At 44.2% G+C, this 21,949-nt stretch overlaps 1 protein-coding gene across 1 annotated transcript; it reads right to left on the bottom strand.

Annotated features, from left to right (window-relative positions):
• Nucleotides 1–1,417: 1,417 nt before the first annotated feature.
• LOC310672103 (26S proteasome complex subunit SEM1-like) lies at nucleotides 1,418–1,671 on the bottom strand. The gene has a single exon (XM_083428746.1). It carries the CDS (start codon nucleotides 1,651–1,653, stop codon nucleotides 1,438–1,440), a length of 216 nt encoding a protein of 71 aa, XP_083284872.1. The 5' UTR covers nucleotides 1,654–1,671; the 3' UTR covers nucleotides 1,418–1,437.
• Nucleotides 1,672–21,949: the final 20,278 nt, after the last annotated feature.

Genomic DNA, 21,949 nt, shown 5'->3' with positions numbered 1-21,949 from the left:
CCAGGGCATGGTCTGAAGGCACATTTAAACAAATAAATGGGCGGGGTATAAATAATAAAAAATATTATCATTATCATAAATTTGTATACCGCCCTTCATCCACAGATGTCACAACATAAATTTTGAGAATTGAGCCCAAAACCTAATTGGCAACCAGTATAGTTGGGCCAGGATCAGCTTAAATGGACTTGCCCCCGCAAGCATCCTGGCTGCAGAAATCTGCACCAGCTAAAGTTTCTGCACCGTCTTCAGAGGCAGCCCTACGTATAACACATGAAGATGAAACTAAGGAGCTCTGGGTCTGGTCAGTGCCAGGATGGGAGACGGCCTAGGAACCACCTTGGAAGAAAGGTGAGATATAAATCCATGCCAATAAATAAAAACATGCCACCCCTCACATGCTCTACGAGATCTGCACATTATTCATGTATGTAGATGCCAACAGCCTGCTTCCCCACTGGACCATGTGTGGCTGGGAACATAGGTGATCTCTAGGTGTTGGTTACGCAGTAAGGGTTGGGCTGTGAACTGGTTCAGGCACCAACATTGGATTAAAACTGAAGGTATAAAATGACCCCACTGCCAACATAGTAGCGGATTTGTTAATCCACCACCCACTATCCTCAACAAAGACTGTGCACACTGACAACAGTGGTAGCAGGGATCTACCAACAGCCTACTGAGCAATATGGCTAACTTGGCCTCATATTTCATCCCCCACCGCGTCCACAACCGCAAACAAATCTCACTACAGTTCATCAGAGACAATAAAAGGCAAATAAACATGCCTTGCTCCCCACAGAAAAAGAACCTACTCAATTGACACTGACATAAAAACCCCACATACATTTTTTAAAAAACACACACACACACACACACTAAAGACTGTGCACCCAGGTTGCCTAATGGACTTCATTTTTTTGCTCCACCATTGAGAAACAGTGACTGGGAAGCATCAGCTGCTGATTTTCTGCCTGTTGTAAATCTCTTTAGGACATAGAATCTGTGTCAGGGAAAAAGGTAGCAACCCCAGTGGGGGGGGGGGTCCACCAAAATATGTGCAAATGTGGTCTCATGTGTGTGAATGTTGGAATTTAATGGTTGAAAATATGGTAGTTGCCAGGCTACAACCACTTGCCTGGGAGTAAGTTCCACTGAATTCAACTGAAGGCTCTCTTTCCCCCCTCTTCTTCTTATGTTCAATTTTTTATTTATACAAAACAAACACATTTGGGGGGTTATAATAATGGGCAGTCTAGTATTTCTGCTTCCAGCCAGCATTCTGTAACGTTTCTCTGTTCAATATACAATCGCATCCCAGGCCATAGCTGTCAACGTTTCCCTTTTTTACAGGGAAATTCCCTTATTCCGAATAGGATTCCTCGTAAGAAAAGGGAAAGTTGACAGCTGTGTCCCAGGCTGCAGCATTGCTGAAAGCTATGAGCTTTCCATCTTGTAGCTGTGTTTTTCTAATTCAGCTCTTAGCTGATTGGAGAAATCATCTTCCACATTGTCATCATTCCAATTGTCTTCCCACACACATGCATCTTCATCTTCATTTAAATCAGCCCAGTCTTCAGCTGGGAACTCCTCGAACTCGTCATCCTCCTCCAGCAGGCCCAAGTCAGCAGGATGTTTCTTCTCCAACTTCATCAGCCTCACGCCATTCTAGAGCCCACCAGCAACTTTCCCACTCTTTTGCTTCCCTGGCTGGAGTCACTTCTGAGTGAACACACATAGAATTACACTGTAGAAGTATCAGCACTTTTTGGTGTTTACAGTGTACAATGCAAACTAAATGTTAGTTTATCCCCACGTGACACCTGTTAGTTATTGAATGTAACATTTACATACAATATGTAAGAATAGTTGTAGTCAATCAAACATGTTTCCAAAATGCTGTTAAGGATTAATCTCACAACATGTGCTTGATTCGCATGTATGTACATATCTATATCTATATATATAACCTAAATATCATTGTACTTTCTGAATGCAGAAAAAGAAAAATCAATCCAGTCAATGGAGTAGAATGAAAATAAGATGAGAACCAGGTATCATTAGGACAACCTGTTAACATTATAAAACATTTACAAAATTAACATTACAAATCAAATGTAGATTTAATTTCACAATTTGTCTTCCTACTTAATAATGTTAAGAACCATGCTCTTATAAAACCCAGTGTTAATTACAGTAAAATCCATCAAATCAAATTAAACATTTGGAATCAATAGTGGTTATCCACCTACTGTTCCTAATGGCAATCATGTCTTTTGATGAGTGTTTCCAATATGCCTTACTTTTATCACCTTCCCCAACTTTCAGTGAACCCAATGTATGCTAATTCACACCTGATAACAATTGGCTTTTGCCTGGACTAACCCTCTGAAGCTGATGATAAAATGTGTCAGCTGAGATCTTTTTTTTCAAGAAGCTGCTAAAACATTTCGCATTTGGCCAGCTTGATTACAATGCCAGATGAAAGGAAACTGAATAAAAATACCTGCGTTATTACTCCATCTCACTCCTACATTTTGTTTAATAAGTTATGATGTGTTGTCCATTACATTTTTAAAAGGAAATCTTAATGCTTGCTTTGGAACTTGCTAGCCATCACCTGTGTCCTATACAATCCTATGCATACCTACCATACATAAGACCCAGCGATTTCAATGAGGCATACTCTTAGGCCAAGTGGGTATAGGACTGCAGCCTCAGTAATCTTTGCAGGTCTTTTTTCCCCATGTGTCTTTAGGCCCTAGATATGTAGGAGGTAGTCAAACTACTTATCTATTTATCCCAGCATTGGTTACTCTGGCTATTAGCAGCTCTCCAGAGTCTCCAGCAGGCCTCTCTCATATCTCCTGCTAGCTGATCCTCTGTATCTGAAGTCGCAGAATGAATTTGGTGTTGGTTGGGAAAGCAAACAAAAAGGTATGCCAAAATCCAGGTTTGGGGCAAGTACTCTTTGGTGAGAGAACTCCAGCAGAGATTTAAAATCACAAAACATGCAGCAAAGTAAAGCGTAGAAATATGGGCTGTTCGACCTTTAAAATATGCCCTTCTAAGTTCCTTCCAACGTTTTCTACTTCCCCAGCATAGAAAAAGACCATATGTTTGGTGAATTAAAAATGGTTTACTTACAAACTCTTCAAATGTCAGATTTATGTTCTTTTCCATACAGCATTCAGAAAACATAGGCAGCAAAAGTCCAGTTGGTCCAAAGTGGTGAAAGTTCCTAAATTATTGTTACAGGAACTTAAGGATGGCTTTGTAAAAAGCTGGAGTAACCAGCTCAGACTTTTTTACATGTCAGAGGTCACATGGTAGACGGAGACAAAGAATAGACTTGACTTCCTCCCTCTCAAGGTGAGGAGGAGTGACTTAGCTAAGTCTGGCAGGACAGCTTACTCCCTTTATGCATTAACCCCTTTATGCATTAATCAGACTTAAGCATTTTGGGTACATGAGGCTGGTTAACCTACACTGGAATGTTTGTACTCTCTCACTGAGCATGTTGTTTCCAGAACAAGGATGGGGAAATCTCTGACCCAATAAATGTTTTTAAGAATATAACACAAGAGCATAAGGAAGGCCGTCTGGATCAGGCCAATGTCCCATCTAGTCCAGCATCCTGTTCTCACTGTGGCCTCCCAGATGCCTTTAAAAACTTGCAAGCAGGACCTAAGCACAACAGGGCTCCCCCCACCTGGAATGCCCAGCAACTAGTATTCAGAGGCCAACTGCCTCTGACAATGGAGGAAGAGCATAGCCATCATGAGTAGCAGCCATTGATAGATTTCTCCTCCATGAACATGTCTAGTCCCGTTTTAAAGCCATCCAAGTTGTTGGCCATAGTTGTGGAGTGACTTCCATAGTTTAACTATGCAATGCATGAAGAAGTACTTTTTGTTGTACTCCAGTTCCCAGCATCCTTGGCCATTGGTCATGCTGGCTGTGGCTGATGGGAGTTGCAGTCCAACATCTGGAGAGACACAGGTTTCCCATCCCTACTATGAGTCTTTTAACTCGTAGGTTTTCAAATTGTGGGTTGAGACCACCTGATGAATGGTAAGTGCTAGGACTCTGGAGATTATCCACTGCTGCTGGAAGACAAGCACTATTGCGGTGCCCTTACTATCTCTCTCTTTCTCTCTCTCATCTGAAATCATAGTTCTGCAAACAGCAGCTGGGCAAAAATCTTTCTGTGTCTGTAACACAGAGACACTTGGGTCAATATGGCTAATTATGAGCAACCCCCAAATCCAAAAGCCTTTGTAATTAACGCTTTTGTTCCTTTGATCACTGCCACTTTTATCGCACCCAGAAGGATGCTAGGCTATTGACAGGGAACTCTGAAAACAATGTGCTCCTGACTCTCACAAGTTCATGTAGTAAACCACTAATGCAATGTACTTATCATCATAATGCATGATGAAAGGCGAGCAACAGGCTGTGGCAAGAATGAACCTTTGGATTTCTAGCAGGAGACAATCAATTCAAAGAGTAAGTTCTTGCTATGTATTTTGCGTACAAGATTTCTTTGGTACTAGATGTCAAATGTGTGTGATGAACATTTCCCCATTTGGCAACAATGCAGGAGACACAATGAGATCAAGAAAAAGTCTGCCTGGAGGCACCCTTGTCTGCAACTTCAGAAAACAAGGAAATGCTCTTGTATGAACTATGGATTTGTCTCCTAAGAGTAGGACCCAGAACTTATTCGTGAGTTCTTCCCTTCCCTAATTTTGTGGGAATGAATTTAAGGTGAGCTGGCACTGTTGCTGGGAGCTGGTCTCTGATCTCTTTCCCTGTGCCTGAATTTCCCAAGGGCCTGAATATAAAAAATTAGAGATCATGGTGAGGTGCGCACTTTTGGCATTGCCTTTAGATCACCAAATAGCTTTGCATATTGTAAGCCCTGGCAAGAAGGGGAGTAGCCATTGTGAGCAGGGGCAAGGCTGGAAAGAAGGATGGGACATATGATGCAAGCTGGTTTGAAAGACTTTGCAGCCTTTGGGTGGATGGCTGCCCAGCAATGCTCGAAATCTTGCCACTTCTGACACCAGGCACTTCTAGACTGCTGCTGGCGGGGGGGGGGGGGGAGAGAGATTCAATCACATCCCAGCAGATTCAGGTTGCACAATTAAAGTTGATCTGATGCTGTGGGCCAATAAATGCAGTTCCATCCCAAACTGGACATTTTGCAATAAGGAAAGTGACAAGGAAACACACTGGAATGTGTAGAATAACAATTGTTTGATGCAGCATTGTATAACCTGCCTGCAAGGAAATCAGAATGGACGCTCAAGTAAAGAGCAGGCTTGACCTTTGAACTTTCGACAAACAAATCAGGATGAACGCTCAGTGAGCATGTCCTCTGGAAGCAACTGCAGAAGCAGAAAAGAGTCAGATCGCTGTGGGGAAACTAAAAACCTTTACCCATGTTAACACACCAGTCAGATAGTTTATTGGAACATGTGAGGCAGCAGAATACGTTGGACAAGACATTACACCTATAAAGGGTGGATATGTTGCCTGTGATGCAAAACATTATTATTATACATTTACCCTGCCTTTTTCCCTGATGAGATTCAAGGCCAACCAATGTGCAGATCGCAGCCATACAGCTTGAGCTGATGAAGGAACAGCAACTGCAGCAAAGGCAGGCTGCCATTGGCAGAGTCAGAGCTACTGGAGCCCCCAATCTATGCCTGGCAATGTGTGTGTCATCCCCTCTCTCTCTCCCAGCCGTGCCCTAAGACTACAGTCTTCCAGGAACACAGAAGTGGAAAGCAGATATTGAAATGGATGGCTTAGGTTCGGAGGGATTAATTATTCGGAGCAGCTTTTGCCATCTACTCTGCAGCACTATCTTTGGGAGTTGGTGACATCATAGCTTAATGCCATGTGATTTCGCCGCCCAAAATGTTTCCTTGGAAGTAAGACTGCACAATTTCAATGAAGCAGAGCTCCAAGCAAGCATGCTTAGGGTGGATTCATGCACTGGTGTGTTAAGGGTAAGAGGTGCCAGAAAGATGAACCAGTTATTAAGCCTGCAGGCGTATACACATTCATGGGACAGAATTGTTGTTGCGATGGTGGTGGTTTAAATTTATATACCTCCCTTCATCACAAGGTCTCAGGGTGGCTCACAGAATAAAAAACAAGATAAAAACACAAGTAAATAATTAAAACAAAAAAGACAGAACACTTGTCATGGCATGACATTGAATCCCACCCCACCTGTTTACTGAAAGTTCATCTCACCCCTTATATATTCCATTGATCACTGTGATTTGTAGGGGACAGCCTCCTACAGATGCATACCCTCCAACATTTCACAGATGAAATGTCCTATTCAACAACAACAACAATAATAATTTTATTATTCAACCCCACACATCTGACTGGGTGGCCCCAGACACTCTGGGCATCTTACAACATATATAAAAACATAATAAAACATTAAACATTAGAAAAAATTCCCTATACAGGGCTGCCTTACATATTTTCTAAAAGTTGTATAGTAACTTATCTCCTTTGCTCAGGAGCTGCATAGCTCTATACCCTCCAACATTTCTCTGATAAAAATAGGGACGTCCTAAGGAAAAGTGAGACATTCCGGGATCAAATCAGAAACCAGGATGGCTTCTGTAAATCTGGCGCTGCTCCTGGAAAATAGGGACACTTGGAGGGTCTGCAGATGCCTCCTTATCAGGAGGTCCTTTCCACTCAGTCTGGGATCTGGGCCTTTAGTAATGTGCCCCCTACATTCCTCCCTTTGAATATTAGACAGGCACCATCTCTGTTGTCCTTTCTCTTTCAACAAGCCTTTTAATCTGAGGTCTTTTGCAGTCTGTGTCTGCATTGGAATTGTTTTAAAGATGTTTTGTTGTTTTAGTACTTGTTGTTTGCTGCTCTGGGCTCCTTTGGGAGGAAGGGTAAGATATGCATCCTTTGGGCTGAGAAATGTCCCCCATTCCTGTGTCACATGATACGGAGCACCACACATGGCAAAAACTGCGAGTTTCAAGGGTGGTCTATCAATTTGTGAAGGAGGAGTACCAGGGAGTCAGTCCACGGTACCCAAAGCCACCGAGGATGACTTTGAGAGAGGCCAGGAATGCAAATGCACATCTTCCATGTGTTCGCCATACGGCTGTCTCTCCATCACGTCCCTAATAAAAGTTTCACTTGCAGGCCTTGAAATGAATCATTCAGTAAAAGCAATTAGCAGTGGAAAGGCACTAGACACTTGTAATTATCTAAATGCTTTCCCATTAACCATGTGTGGGGATAGATCTCTACAATTAAATTTGTTGGTGAATGCTAATTGCAATCTAGTGAATAACATTTTGTTTCATTTGATTAGGTACGAGAATTTGACTCAGTCACAATTAGATTGCAGCAAATAGCTTGCATTTATTTTATTTTATTATTTTATTACTTTTTTTTAAAGATTTTGATCGGCAAGAAAATGAATTGTGACACTGGTAGACCTGAAAACAAGACCTTTCAGTAACAGGGAGCTTAATGCGGGGTCCCAGTTTGTGCGCATGTATTGCTGACACCTGCTGTGTTATGATGGAATTACAACAATAGAACTATTTTTTCCTCTCTCTCTCTTCTCAAGTTCTTTTATACATCAAGATCAGTAAATCAAGTGGCACTCCTAACTCTGAACCCTAAGAATTCTAAATGTCGAGACCATGACAAACATAACAATGAGATGTTGTGAGATGTTGCTGTTGGAATAATTTTTATTCTCATTTTCAATAAGCAAAACATAAAACACAGAACAAATGTGTTTCTCTTCAGAAAATGATGTAGAAAGATGGGGGGTGGGGAGGAATATCTCACCAAATGGAAAAGGAGATTAAAGGTCACCTCCCATTCAAAGCCACATTCACCCCAAACATTTAAAGCACTTTAAACAGCCATGATGGCTTCCCCAAAAGAATTGTGGGAAATCTAGTTAGTCAAGGGTGCTAAGAGTTGTTAGGAAACTTCTATTCCCTTCACAGAGCTACAATTCCCAGAATTCCTTGGGAAGAGGGATTGACTGTTAAACCACTCTGAAAATGAATCCTTCAGTCCCATTCTGTGAGGAAAAGCAGGATATTAATCATCATAGAGTGGACACTTAGGACAAGGTAGACTTAAAATTTTGAATGCAAAGATTGAGGCAAACCTCCTTTGTATTGTGTGTGCAAAGGGCTCTTGCCTTTAATGGCTGCTAGCCATGATGTCAGACGTCAGAGGAACCAACTCCCACGGCAGGTTGCCAAGAATGGACAAGACAAGGAAAAGTCCTTACCATCTGCTTTTTATTCAATATTTACAGAGAGAGGCTTGGGAATGCAGCCTCTTGGACTAATGGTGTTGCCCTGAGTGGGTCTCCACCCCCTCCCTCCCTCCCTCCTTCCCTTCATGTGTCATTACCATGGGTGCTGAGAAGTGCCCTCTGCTTCTGAGCTCTCTGCTCTCCTACTTTCAATGCCTGCCGGGTTCTGGGAGAGGGAGGGGTCTGGAATGCTTTCTAAAGACACTGTGTCTGTCAGCTGTCCCCCCTTCTTCCTTCTCTCCCATTATTGCCCAGCTTTCCCACCTCATCAGCCTCTGAGCTGTGACCTCCCTCAAACCCCTGTTGTAATTCTGAACTGTCTTCTTCTTCTTCTCTGAAAGGGTCAGGCTGCGGAGGCGGTCTCCACCATTCCTCCTCTGCCCAGTCCCTGACACATGATGACTATGTTCTGCCTCGGCAGTCAGTTATGCCTCTGAATATGCCAGTTGCTGGGAATCACAAGTGGGCAGAGGCCTATTGCACTCATGTCCAGATTTCAGACTTCAGACTTAGGACTTAGGAGGAGCGTGACCGATTTGGTCGCACTGGGTGCGAAGCATCAGGGACACAGCTGGGGATGCCACAACTATTATCTAAATGGAGTGTGAGAGGCGGAGGGGCACCAAATTTTGGCATCACACAGGGTGCTGCTGAAATTTGAGACCTGAAGCTCCACCACACTGCAGGCTTCCCACAGGCATCTGGTTGGTCACTGTGAGAACAGGACGATGGACTAGATGGGCCATTGGTGCTGACCTTTATAGCCCTAAATGGCCTCAGTCCAGTATATCTGAAGAAGCATCTCCACCCCCATCGTTCTGCCCGGACACTGAGGTCCAGCTCCAAGGGCCTTCTGGCGGTTCCCTCACTGCGAGAAGCCAAGTTACAAGGAACTAGGCAGAGGGCCTTCTTGGTAATGGCACCCACCCTGTGGAACGCCCTTCCACCAGATGTCAAAGAGAAGAACAACTACCAGACTTTTAGAAGACATCTGAAGGTAGCCCTGTTTAGAGAAGCTTTTAATGTTTAACTGACGAGTGTATTTTAATATTTTGTTGGACGCCACCCAGAGTGGCTGGGGAAGCCTAGCCAGATGGGCGGGGTATAAATAAATTATTATTATTATTATTATCACCTAATGGGCTCATCTTATGTTTTCACATTCTTATGTTCTCCCTTGAATTACTTGGACCCAGGTAAACTGCATTCCAGACAGGAATTGCCCCACTTTGGCTGCCTGTATAGGTGTCCTTCCCCCCCCTTTTTTTCCAGAAGTATGTGTAATGTCTCTCATATTTTTTCCATGTAACATTTTTACAAATCAGTTTCATTTCTTGAGACATTGGAGGGGGGAGATGGGGAGGTCGGGTGGCGATATTTCTATTTTGCTTAAAGTATGTAGGGTTTGTTGTCAGCATTGCTAGTGCTGTTCATTTGTGTTTCTTTGGTGGTGAGAGAGGCTGGGGTTGGCCTAGGGTGTGGCTGTTCATTTGTGGTTGGCTGTGGTGGTCTTTGTTTTCGTGTGTGAGTGGGGTGGGTGGGTATTTTGGATCAGGTTAGCCATATTGATTTGTATGCTGTTGGTGGATTATTGTCATTGTCTTGTTGTATAGGTGTCCTTCTGTCAAACAAATCTTGCATAGTCAGCAGCCCCCTCTGTATTTATCAGGATGTCTACATTTAGAATGATCCAAAATTTTGGGGCACAGTGGAGGTGCCAGTCTTCAAGCCCAGCAATTCTAGACCAGCAAGGTGAGCTTCAGGAAGAGATGCTCAGAATGTCAGAAGGTGCATAAAGTCATCATGAACATGGGGAACAACCTCAGCCTTGATCATGAAATGCCAGCAATAGTGTCAGTGAGCCATGGTATTTCAATGTCATCATGAATGATATGAATTAGCTGCTTCATTTGTTACGGTAACCTTACTCTTTGCTTTCAGCCTGCTCAGATTGAAGAGCTTTCCATCTGTTCGATATATGATTTCTACCCCAGTGGCGAGTTTCCCTTCGACAAAGTGTAGGATCATGGCAATGAAAATAATGAATAGAGTTGGGGCAACAACACAACCTTGTTTAACACTTGATCCCAATGTGAATGGTTCACTTTAAGAGCCATTGTTATCTCCGATTGTTCGATTGTTGAGCCGAAATGATGTTTACAAATTTATCTGGGCAGCCAATTTTCAGAAGGACAGTCCACAGGGCATTACGATTTACAGCGTCGAAAGCCTTAGTCAGGTCAATAAACACCATATACAGGGGTTGGTTTTGCTCTCTGCATTTTTCCTGAAGCTGTCGAGTGGAGAAAATCATGTCCACTGTCCCCCTAGAAGGCCGAAAACCATTTTGGGATTAGGAAGGGTCAGCTCAGATATTGTTACGAGACGGTTTGCTAAAATCCTTGCAATAATTTTGCCGGCTGCAGCTAATAGAGAGATGCCTCAATAGTTTCTGTCACCTTAAAGCTGTAGAATCAAGAGTCCAAACCCTCTCTTGGTAGCAGCTTGATGGAGGACTGTTTTCCTGTATCTCAACTGCTTCCCATTGCAGAAGCAGTTGAATACTGCCATTTCTGAAGGAGTGTTGTGAGTTTCTTTAGATTTTAGACTCTGGAATATGCAGATTTCCCCACCCCACCCCTTTCCCTTAATTCTTATTTTTATTTCTTTACAACATTTTTGAGACTGCCTTTCAAGAAGCACGTGTTGCCCACCTCTGAAGCACACATCTCCCTCCCTTTTCTCCTTCTTTGGAAAAGACTGCTCCATCCACTGAAAGTAAAGCCTACCTTCAGTTACCTGGGAAAACCTTATATGAAGACAGACTACTACACACCACAGAGTGTTACATTTTACAATACCACAAAAGCCATAATTCTACAAAGGGTTGTTTCACTACTGCAGATTAATTATTTTATATGCAGTCTATTAAGCCCAAAGGTCATTATGATTTAATTGGCATCCCCGCCCTCACAACTGATTATGAGGCTGTAGCAATCTAAAACATTTAATGGACATTTGAATAATTATAGAGGTCTATTAACACTCCTTACAACTCCATTTCTCTAGAAAAGCACATTCTCACTGTCCACCCTCTTCCACTTTAAACAGACTTGTTAACTTCATAATGCATGTCATATCCCAAACTTTGACTAGTCAAGAATCTATAGGAGAGGCTGGTGCTTTTCCAGTTCTGACATCATTCTGGCTGCCATTAGCAAATGATTAGTAATTTCTACATCCTCCTCTGGTATATTATACTTCAGATAACCAAACAGTATTACTATTGGATCTCTTGGGAGACCATAGAGTTGTAGAATTGGAAGGGACTTCATAGAACATCTAGTCCAACCCCCTGCAATGCAGGAATCTCAAATAAGCATTTGTGATAGATGGCTATCCAACCTCGGCTTAAAAACCTCCAGGGAAGGAAAGTAAACCACCTCCCAAGGCAGGTCTATTAAAAAAAAATATTTCCATTAGTACATAATTCCAGAATATCTGGATTGCTGAATATGTGGAATATATTTGCTCTAGGTCAGTGGTTCCCAAACTTTTTTTGGCCTTGCCCCACCTAAGCATCTCTAAAACCCTGATCCCCACCCCCTGTGACATATAATTCTTAGTATTCAAAAAGTGAACTCCTATTCATGTGGAGGAAGACTAAAAGGTCATTAACTTGGTCTAACTCATTCTCGAATTGCCCCCCTTAAAAATCAAAGTGTCCTCTGTAGGGCATGTGCCCTATGTTGGGAACCACGGCTCTAGGTATTTTACAGAATCTTCCCTGGTATTGATGTCAGACTGACTGGGCAGTAATTATTTGGGTCCTCTCTTTTCCCCTTTTTGAAAATAGGGACAACATTTGCCCTCCTCCAGTCTGCCGGGACTTCGCCTGTTCTCCAGGAATTCTCAAAGATTACTGCCAGTGGTTCTGAGATCACATCTGCCAGTTCTTTTAATACTCTTGGATGCAGTTCATCTGGCCCTGGAGACTTGAATACATCTAAACTAGCCAAGTATTCTTGTACTATCTCCTTAGTTATTCTGGGCTGTGTTTCCTCTGCTGAATCATTTTACGTTTGTACTCTCTTTTTTCTCTTAAGAGAACCCCTGCTTATCCTCCAGTGTTGGCTCCAGGTTATGGAAGGCACTTGGATGGAAGATGTATGGGGGGGGGGGCTTTCCTTGAGTAACCTCTCTTCCCCCTCATCACTGTGCCAGCTTCCCATTGGTCTGACTTTTCTCCTGTGGCCAACAACAAAGGAAGTGGCGACAGCTGCTCTGTCTCTGCTCTCCTGCCACTGCTCCTGCATTCTGATGGAGGGTGTGTGAAAGGGGAACAGCAGCAAGAAGAAGTAGCAGCATGACTGGTAAGTTATGGGGGCTGGTAGAAGTGGGTCTTGGAAGGTGCCTGACAATGTCAGACCCTCACACCAGTCATAGTGCTGACCTCCTCTCTTATTTCTTTGGTGTTTAGAAATCAAATGCTGTTGAACGTGTGTGTGTGTGTGTGTGTGTGTGTGTGTGTGTGTGTTTGTATAATTTCTTAGTTCCTCAATGTTTTGATTTTTGTTCTTGCCCATTTTAAAGATAGGCTGGTTTTGTCTGCATTTTAAGTCAGTGACTGTATGCCACCTGCTGTATTGTTTCAAAACATGTTGGGATAGAAATGTTGTGATTAAATAGCTAAACCTTGGAGCACTTAAAAAAAAAAAGTGTAAATGTTTTTATTTCTGCATTTAAGGCATTCCCCAGGAGTAGCCTCCCCAACCTTTTCTTTCTGGCCATCCAAAGAGAGGGATTTCGCAGTGTTTCACCTAATACACACCTTTGTGTCCTCGGAGTGGGATTAATGCCAGGCACATTTTATGAAGCCCCATTTAAAAGTATGGATAAAGTGCACCTCTTCCAGGATGCAGCAGCTAGGCTCTCGATCAGTGTTAGCCAAAGAGGCCACATAAAATACCTACTGAAGGAACTACCCTGAGTTCTAACTGTTTTCTGGCTCCAAATTAAAGTGCTAATGCATTTTTAAAGCCCTCGGGGGGGACTTTCTCCTACCTACAAAAACATGGCGATCCTACCTGCCTGGTGACTGGGGACAAGACAAGGGTGTTGAATGGTCACTGTAAAATGTGAAGGTTCATTATTGTTTCACAAGTTGTGTATGTCTTTAAGGGCCAGGGCAAATAACGAGACCCAGTCTTGCAGCTGTGAAACATAGCAGGTGCTGCTGAGTTGTGTTAATCAAGCTGTGTCAGCAATTGGGTATAGTATATAAGGAGCAGCACCTAGCTCTCCCATTACCCTGGGGGATGGGTTGGTGGCTGGGTCTGGTTTGTTGTTGATGTATTTAGTGTATAAGGAGTTTTTGTTTTTGTTATTAAAACCTGGTTTTAAGTTATTTTTGAGTCCCTTTTTAATGCAGGGTCTCCCCAGAAAGCTCTCTGCAGCGCTACTAAACTGCAAATAGCCAACAAAGGGAGCCCAAAAGTTCTGAGCAACTGCTGGTCTTCTGGCTACTGCATGAGCCCAGCCTGTCCATCTTCCAACCCCGTAGCCACAGAATAAGTGATAGATATGATGGAATTACACGAAACATAATGTGCTGCCCATGCTTTATTTTGGCTGCTTAATATGCATGGCAAGGGTGCGCCTATAGCCATGGAACACCACATGGTGGCGCTGCTAAGGTGTGTCTGAGTAGCAACTGGTGGTTGCTTTCAAAAGCTGTGTTCCTACCAAGCTCACCATGCATTAGGGCAGAGGTTTTCAACCTTTCTGAGTTCACGGCTCCCTTGACCAATTGCATTCTTTCTGCAGCACCCCTAGGAGCTCAGGAGCCCAGCTAGGTCACCCCTTGCCTGCAGAGCTGGCAGCCTCTCACCCTTTCTCAAACACCTTCGCTTGTGGAGTGTTCCCTTGGCCTCCTCTCCTCAGAGACCTCTGAGCAGCCGCTGCTGCTGCCCCTGGTCTCTGAGCTGCCCTCTCTGTCCTAAAGAGAGGTGCCTCTTCACACAGCCCCACAGGGGCCTGGGACTTGTCAGTCTCTTCCCAACAGCAAGGGCTGGTGAACTGGCTAGCTGGGCTTCCTCGCCCGCTTGCTTGCTTGCTTACTCTAAGGCTGCTTCAGCTCCTGGCAACCAGCACCCCCTGGCCAGCCCTAGAGGCAGCCTGCAGAGCTTGTAGCCAGGCCTGCAGCAACAAACCGCTGTGCAAGCCTTTAGGAGGCAGAGACACAAGAAGGCCTCAGAGGAGGGAGGGCAAGAAAGAAGGACAGATGCCAGTGTTGCCTGCGACACCTCTGGCCATCCTTCAAGGCACCCCAGGGTGCCACGGAACACTGGTGGAAAACCACTGCATTCGGGGGAATGGCTTTTCATCATGCAGTCTCTCTGATTAAAGCAATTCTGGTAGCTCTTCCCCATTCATAGTGGGGTCATGATCCAAAAAGACATTGCATTGATCAGAAATGCTTTACAATAAGATGGGGAAGGGTCGGCATTTCTGGGAAACATTTGTTCCTTGAGCTGCCAACTTTTTTTCTCTGGCAGGGCTCCTATACCTGCCTTCCTGCTTGTTCTTTGCAAATGGAATAGAAACGTTCTGGGCACAGTTTTTTAAAATGGCATTTCTTTCCATCCATCCACTGTCGAGTGGTTCTAAAATTTGTCTTGCCTCAAAAAATCCTTCTCTTTGACTAACTGAACTTTCTAAGCAATGAGGGTGGTGTTGCATGTTCTTTTGAACCCTTCCCAGACACCTATGCAATATGCCATGGCTGCAAGGGAAGGAGATGGTTGCCTCTTCAGTTCCTCTGTTTGTTGATCTGCAGAGGCCTCAAGATTAACTGAAAGGATAGAGTTAACCGATCTCCACAGGAATAATTAGGTAGATCTCAGGAGGTAACAGCCAGAGGACATCTCTTGTAAATTATAGCCACACCATGGAACTTCTAGGTAGCTCTTTGAAAGGAAAATAATAATAAAAATACACCCTCTAATTCTTTTGTTCACAGAAGTGGCACGAGAACATTTCATCTTCCCATGCAGCCTCTTTCTAATGCTCCAGGACCCAGGCTGATTTTAAATTCTCTCTCAGCTGCTGTAAGGTAGCTGGAGTCATTACAGAAATATTGCTTCTCTAGATCAGTGGTACTAAAAGAAAAGATCTCAAGATACTGGGCTTGGGGGGCAGTTATATGGTCGTGGGTTGTGTTCAACAGAAGCCAGCACCTCAGACAAAAGTTTTGTTTCCTTGTTGAGAATGTTCAGGTGAAACTTTCCTGTCTTTATACATCCCTGTTGGTAAAAGGGAACTGGAAAGCATGGCATGAGCTTCATCTGTTCAATGTTAAGTGCCTGCAAGGGGGGGGGGGGACGGGACCACTAACATGACAAATGAACCACTAGGAGTTAAGCAGAGTTTAGAATTCCACATTGTTTGTGACCGATTACGTTTGAGAACAGAGCCCGGCTTCTACCAGTCTCTGTTGCTTGCCCAAGTAGCAATTGCCATGGGGTTTTGCTAAATGCAAAATAAATTAAAATAATAATAATGGATGCATGGATTACAGAACTGGTTTGCTGAGTGGGTAAGTGCCAGTCCATTAGCTTCTTGACAGGTAGGTCACTGAGGCAGGGAGGCTGGTGCAGGTTGGTAGGGAGTTTGATGTGACCCATCTGGTGTATTTACTCAGGAGAAGAACAAGAGTGTTCAGTAACTGTAGCTGCATGCAATCTGATACTCACCATAGAGAGAGATCCACTGAAGTCAATGGGGCTTACAACTAAGTTGACGTGTACAGGATTGCACTGTTTGCCTTTGAGAAAAGATTATTTCTCAACAGTCCCTGCCATCTGTGCCTTACAAGTGCAGCAGCCAACACCTCAAGCAAGCCACCTGAGTCATGGAGAGGTGAACAAATTCTGGCTTCTCCTCAACTAATCTGGGTAGAAGGTCCTTTTCTATGAATGTGTGTAACCAAACGATCTCAGCAGGCACGTTCTTGCATAAAACGGGAGTGTGATCTAGACCCTGGAGAATCAAACCCTTTTTACATGGAATATTTCATCACAGAATTGTAGAGTTGGAAGGGATCCTGAGGGTCATCCAGTCCAACCCCTTGAGCTGCTGGAATCTCAACTAAAGTATAAAGAGGAAGCTGGATAATGTGGCATTAAAAACACAGCAATTATTATTTCTGTGGGTGTGCCTCTCCTCTGCTTGACCCAGGAACTTAGGGATTCCAGGTCTCACGATCCTTTGCTTAAAGCATGGCAAAGTGCCATGCCTGAACAGGCTGAAAGGAACTGAGGCGTCCCTCCAGCCAGGCCTGTGGGGGCTGCCATTATGGGGGGAGTCCCCACTGTCGAGAAGCACCCCAGTGCACCTGCCCAGACAGTGGGCAGGCAGAAGCTCCTACCAGCAGCATCTCTGCTGTCAGTAGCCACCAGAACCACACACCCCAAGGCCAAGGTTGCAGGTTTGATGCCTGTATGGGACAGCTGCATATTCCTAGATTGAAGAGGGTTGGACTAGATGGATCTCTTCCAACTCTACATTTCTATGATTCTAAGATTGGGGATTCTGAAGAGGGAACTGATGCCGATTTTGTCCTAAAGTACAGTTGTATCTTACGCACCTTTAACTTGTGCAATTTCAACCACACATGGTTGAAGGCCACCTGGTTGAATTTCTGCAAGTTAAACGCAAGCAAGGCAGAGAGCTTTAAAGCTCTTTTCATGCTGGGAAAACCTGGCACAATAAAGTGCCTCTCTCAGTGCACCAGCTTCAAAAGGCTAGGGATGCTCACATGAGGTTTCATGGGAACTTGGGACAGTCTTGTGAGATCTCATGAGAGCATCCCAAAACCACTGTGCTGAGGGGGCCTTACTTAGTGGGGGCAAGGCCCGTTCAGCACACCAGCTTCAGAAGGTTTGGGATGTTTGTGTGAGGGCAATTCCAAGAGGATGCTTTGAGTACAGTGGTACCTCAGGTTAGGTACTTAATTCGTTCCGGAGGTCCGTACTTAACCTGAAACTGTTCTTAACCTGAAGCACCACTTTAGCTAATGGAGCCTCCTGCTGCTGCCGTGCTGTCGGAGCACAATTGCTGTTCTCATCCTGAAGCAAAGTACTTAACCTGAGGTAATATTTCTGGGTTAGCGGAGTCTGTAACCTGAAGCATATGCAACCTGAAGCGTATGTAACCTGAGGTACCACTGTATACGTTTTTGCATATACACAGAACCCTTGGAACCAAACACCTGCATAAGATGCGATTGTACTGTATTGAAGAGTTTTTAATGTTCATTAATGTTAATTAAAATGTACACATTCTTATGGCACAGTATTAGGCCATGACAGATGCGCCCTCTTAGATCAGCTGGTTATACAAACAAACCATTATTTTTTGGAGGGGGCTGCCTTATGTTGCTTGTCTATGTTGTCGTTTTTATTTTTATTTTATTCTGGCAAAAACGAGCCTCAAAAGCTGGAAATGGTCCTAGTCTCTTGTGATTTGGAGCAGGCCTTGCGAGAAAACAGCCACCTCAGATAAGACTGGCCTTGCCAGATTTTGAGTACTATTAAGTAACATCTATTTAATAGCAAATAAATTTTGTTATAGAAATAACAAAATTTATATACTGCTTGAAGAAGTTATAGCTTCCTGCAACAATGGATAGGACACTCAGGAATGATCATGCTAACAGTCTGTTAAATCTTGGTATTCCATAGCGAGACCAGGGGATCAACAGGATCAAGTTTTTTTCTGCTGGATGATTCCCCAGAGCATTCAGGAACTTCTCAGGTCCCATAAGTCTCCAAATGGGCGCACCACCCATACATTGCCACTCCAAACTTCACTAGGTCATGGTCTGACCATGACAAAGGAGTGCAGGGGCAGAACATCTAAACTGATTGCAAGATCAAGAGGTTTTCAGCTCAATGATATTGTCCACAGAAGTACCATAGCAACACCTTGAGCCTCCGGTCTGGCCTGGTGCTGTACCACGTACCCAGATGGGCATGGCTGAGTTAGATTTGGGCCGTCCAGTTCATCCACCCAAGTCATGGTAAAATGCACCAGGTCAGTCCTTTCACCCATGATCAAGTTGTGGATGAGCATAGTCTTATTACCAGCTGACATGGCATTCAAGAACAGGTCCACTAAACTGGAAGGCTCAACAGATAAACTACCAGTAACTTTGGGAGAGGTGGGGACTAAACATATAGGCCTCTCCCCCCGCCCAGATGGTGATCTAGCTAAGGAGTGAGTGAGTGTGTGTGTGTGTGTGTGTGTGTGTGTGTTGCTGCTGTTGGCAGGAGGTAGGGTTAGTGCTTTCTAACTTAACAGTCAACATGTGTTGGGTTGCCTGACATCATGTGCGGTTATTTAGAAATGTATGTAACATTTTGAATGTCCCATGTGCTGCAATTCTTGTCTCATCATCCTCATGATACCTTGCTGAAGAAGATGACTAATCATATCCTTGATGTACAGATTTGGAACTGAAGTTATGTGAGAAAGAGCCACTTGGGGAGGCGAAACCAGGGGTTACCTTTCCTTGCATTACTCGCAATCATGAAAGGGGATTTTTACAATTTAATCTTAGCCTCAGATTTTCATCAGGACCACCACACATGGGGGTGGGAGGGTAATCCTTCCCTCTCCAGCCACAACTCTGATAAAAATCACCCCTACACAAACACCCATAGCAACCGGGGGGGGGGGGCTTGGTTTTGCTTACACACATCTGGAGCTACTTCCAGGTTTGGGAAATATAACTACATCAGGAACAATGGGTGAATGGAGCAGGGATTAAGTCTCCAGCAATACCAAACCATTAATGTTGCCTTTAGGAAGAGGTTTGGAATGCTGCATATTTTAACCCGAGAGACTGGCAACAAAAGGAGCAGTTGCAACTTGGGCAAGTTCCAGCTGTACCCATGGGAAGTGTATGGAGCCTTTTAGTACCTTAAAGGTAAAGGTAAAGGGACCCCTGACCATTAGGTCCCGTTGTGGCCAACTCTGGGGTTGTGGCGCTCATCTCGATTTATTGGCCGAGGGAGCCGGCGTACAGCTTCCGGGTCATGTGGCCAGCATGACAAAGCCGCTTCTGGCGAACCAGAGCAGTGCACGGAAACACCGTTTACCTTCCTGCTGGACCCGTACCTATTTATCTACTTGCATTTTGAAGTGCTTTCGAACTGCTAGGTTGGCAGGAGCAGGGACCGAGCAACGGGAGCTCACCCCTTCACAGGGATTCGAACCGCTGACCTTCTGATCGGCAAGTCCTGGGCTCTGTGGTTTAACCCACAGCGCCACCCGTGCCCCTTTTTTACCTTAATGTGCTGCAAAAGCTTCAAAATACAATTTAAGGTTTGGCATTAACAGCTCCCCCCCCCCAGCCCTCACAACATCACACTATTTGTACAAAATGCAGCTACCCACTCTGCCGTTCATTCCTTTTGTTAGAAACTTGTTTCATAATATGCCATTTCATCAACCATAGTTTTGGAAATGTGACAGGGAGGATCAGGAGAAGATACAAAAACTTGGGAATAATGGTCATGACAAGTGCAAATGTTGCCAGCTTTTGTATTCTGTTTAACATACCATAGTTCCTTTTCCTTAACTGGTTCTGGTCCTTCAGGATTAGCACACCCAAGCAGCTGAACACTCTGTAACAAGGCATGGAGAAGAGTTTGTCTCACTCAATTTGAGGCATATTTATTGGCATTACAGCCAATTGAGAACAGTTAATCTCAAATCCTGCTGTCCTGCTAAACTAATCCAACTCTTCTTTCAGTGGAGCCAGCACCTGGTTTGGGTCACTGAGCATTAATGCCACATTATCTGTGGATAAATTGATCTTGTCTTTGACTCCCTGTGTTTGGCTAGTACTTCAGTTACAATCACAAAGAGCACCAGGGACAGTGGGCAGCCTTGTTTGGTGCTCCAATGTAAATGAACATCAGTCAGTGGAGTATTTTGCCAAGGCCAAATGTCGTTCTGCCTAAAGCAGTGGTTCCTTTTTGATTCAAAGGCAATAAGTGGCTGAGGATTGTAAGAATAGCAAGAATAATTAAAATAATGCACAGTTACATCTAAGCAGACTGAATAGGATATACAGTGGTACCTCGGGTTAAGTACTTAATTCGTTCCGAAGGTCTGTTCTTAACCTGAAACTGTTCTTAACCTGAAGCACCACTTTAGCTAATGGGGCCTCCTCCTGCTGCCGCGCCGCTGGAGCATGATTTCTGTTCTCATCCTGAAGCAAAGTTCTTAACCTGAAGCACTATTTCTGGGTTAGCGGAGTCTGTAACCTGAAGCGTATGTAACCTGAGGTACCACTGTATTACTAAACAGCTGGATACAGTTCACAAAAACAGACTACATAAAGCATATTACTGCATAGATAGCTCTGTGGGATAAAGCGTGGTGCTGAGGTTGCAGATTTGGTCCCCAAATGGGACAGCTGCATATTCCTGCACTGCAGTGGGTTGGACTAGATCAGGGTTTCCCAAACTCGGGTCTCCAGCTGTTTTTGGACTACAGCTCCCATCATCCCTAGCTAGCAGGTCAGGGATGATGAGAATCGTGATCCAAGAACAGCTGGGGAAACAGTTTGGGAAACCCTGGAGTAGATGGTCCTCAGGGTCACTTCCAATTCTATGATTCTATCAAACTAAAATAAATACAGCTACCAGGAAAACCCATTGGCCCGGCAGTGGGCAAACCCCCTCATAGCTGGCACTGGATCCCACACAGCACCACCCCGGGTTCCTCTAATGATGGGTTCCCAAATACAGTGCCTTCAACCCTCCTATTTCTACTGTTGCCTTACACTGACGAGGCTGATGTGGGTTATTGCTCACAGCCACCTTGGCAACTAGCTTATCAGTCCCATGGTTCTGATCTTCCAAGACCATAGGCTGCCTTGAGAGATGTGGCAACCGGCCAAAAGAGATAGGCCTTCCTGCTGATCTCATGCATGTAAGATGCTTGGTACAGAGCCCATGATCTTGTTGTGGGCCTCAGTCCGCCTAATCTCTTTAAGACAAATAGTCCCTGCCACTCATACTTCGGCAAGGACATAACATTCCAGCCAATTCCACTGAATAAATGCTGACCTTCTAGATTCACATAAATGCTGATGATACAGATTAATATTAGCTGATACAAGAATAGGTGATAGTTTAAAACCATATGCATCACTTTACACTTCCTTATAATAAATAAACCTCATTTGCCATTTTAATTCCCATTTCACCCAGAACAACCCTGAATAACTGGGCATCACCTGCAAACTTGGCACAGCTCTTTTAGGGACAGGTTAAAAAGCACCAGTCTCAATACACCTCCTTGGCAGACAGACTGGTTTAAGGAAAATCCAGGTCTCCTATGTTAAATGTCCTATGATTTATTCTACACTAGATGGCACTGCAGATAGTTGACTATAGACTCCTTTTCCTCTTCAAGGCAGCAGAGAGGCTGTTTCTTCAGACTTGTCTGAAAGCCCCTAGCGTCCTGGTTTCATTGTCAGTGTAAAGTACAGTATATGGCTTAGATTACAATTCAAGAGCAGGA

The sequence above is a fragment of the Podarcis tiliguerta genome, assembly GCF_965153285.1.
Source record: "Podarcis tiliguerta genome assembly, chromosome: 1".
NCBI classification, from domain to species: domain Eukaryota; kingdom Metazoa; phylum Chordata; class Lepidosauria; order Squamata; family Lacertidae; genus Podarcis; species Podarcis tiliguerta.
The sequence above is the reverse complement of the archived record's forward strand: the minus strand, read 5'-3'. Positions and strand labels throughout refer to the sequence as shown.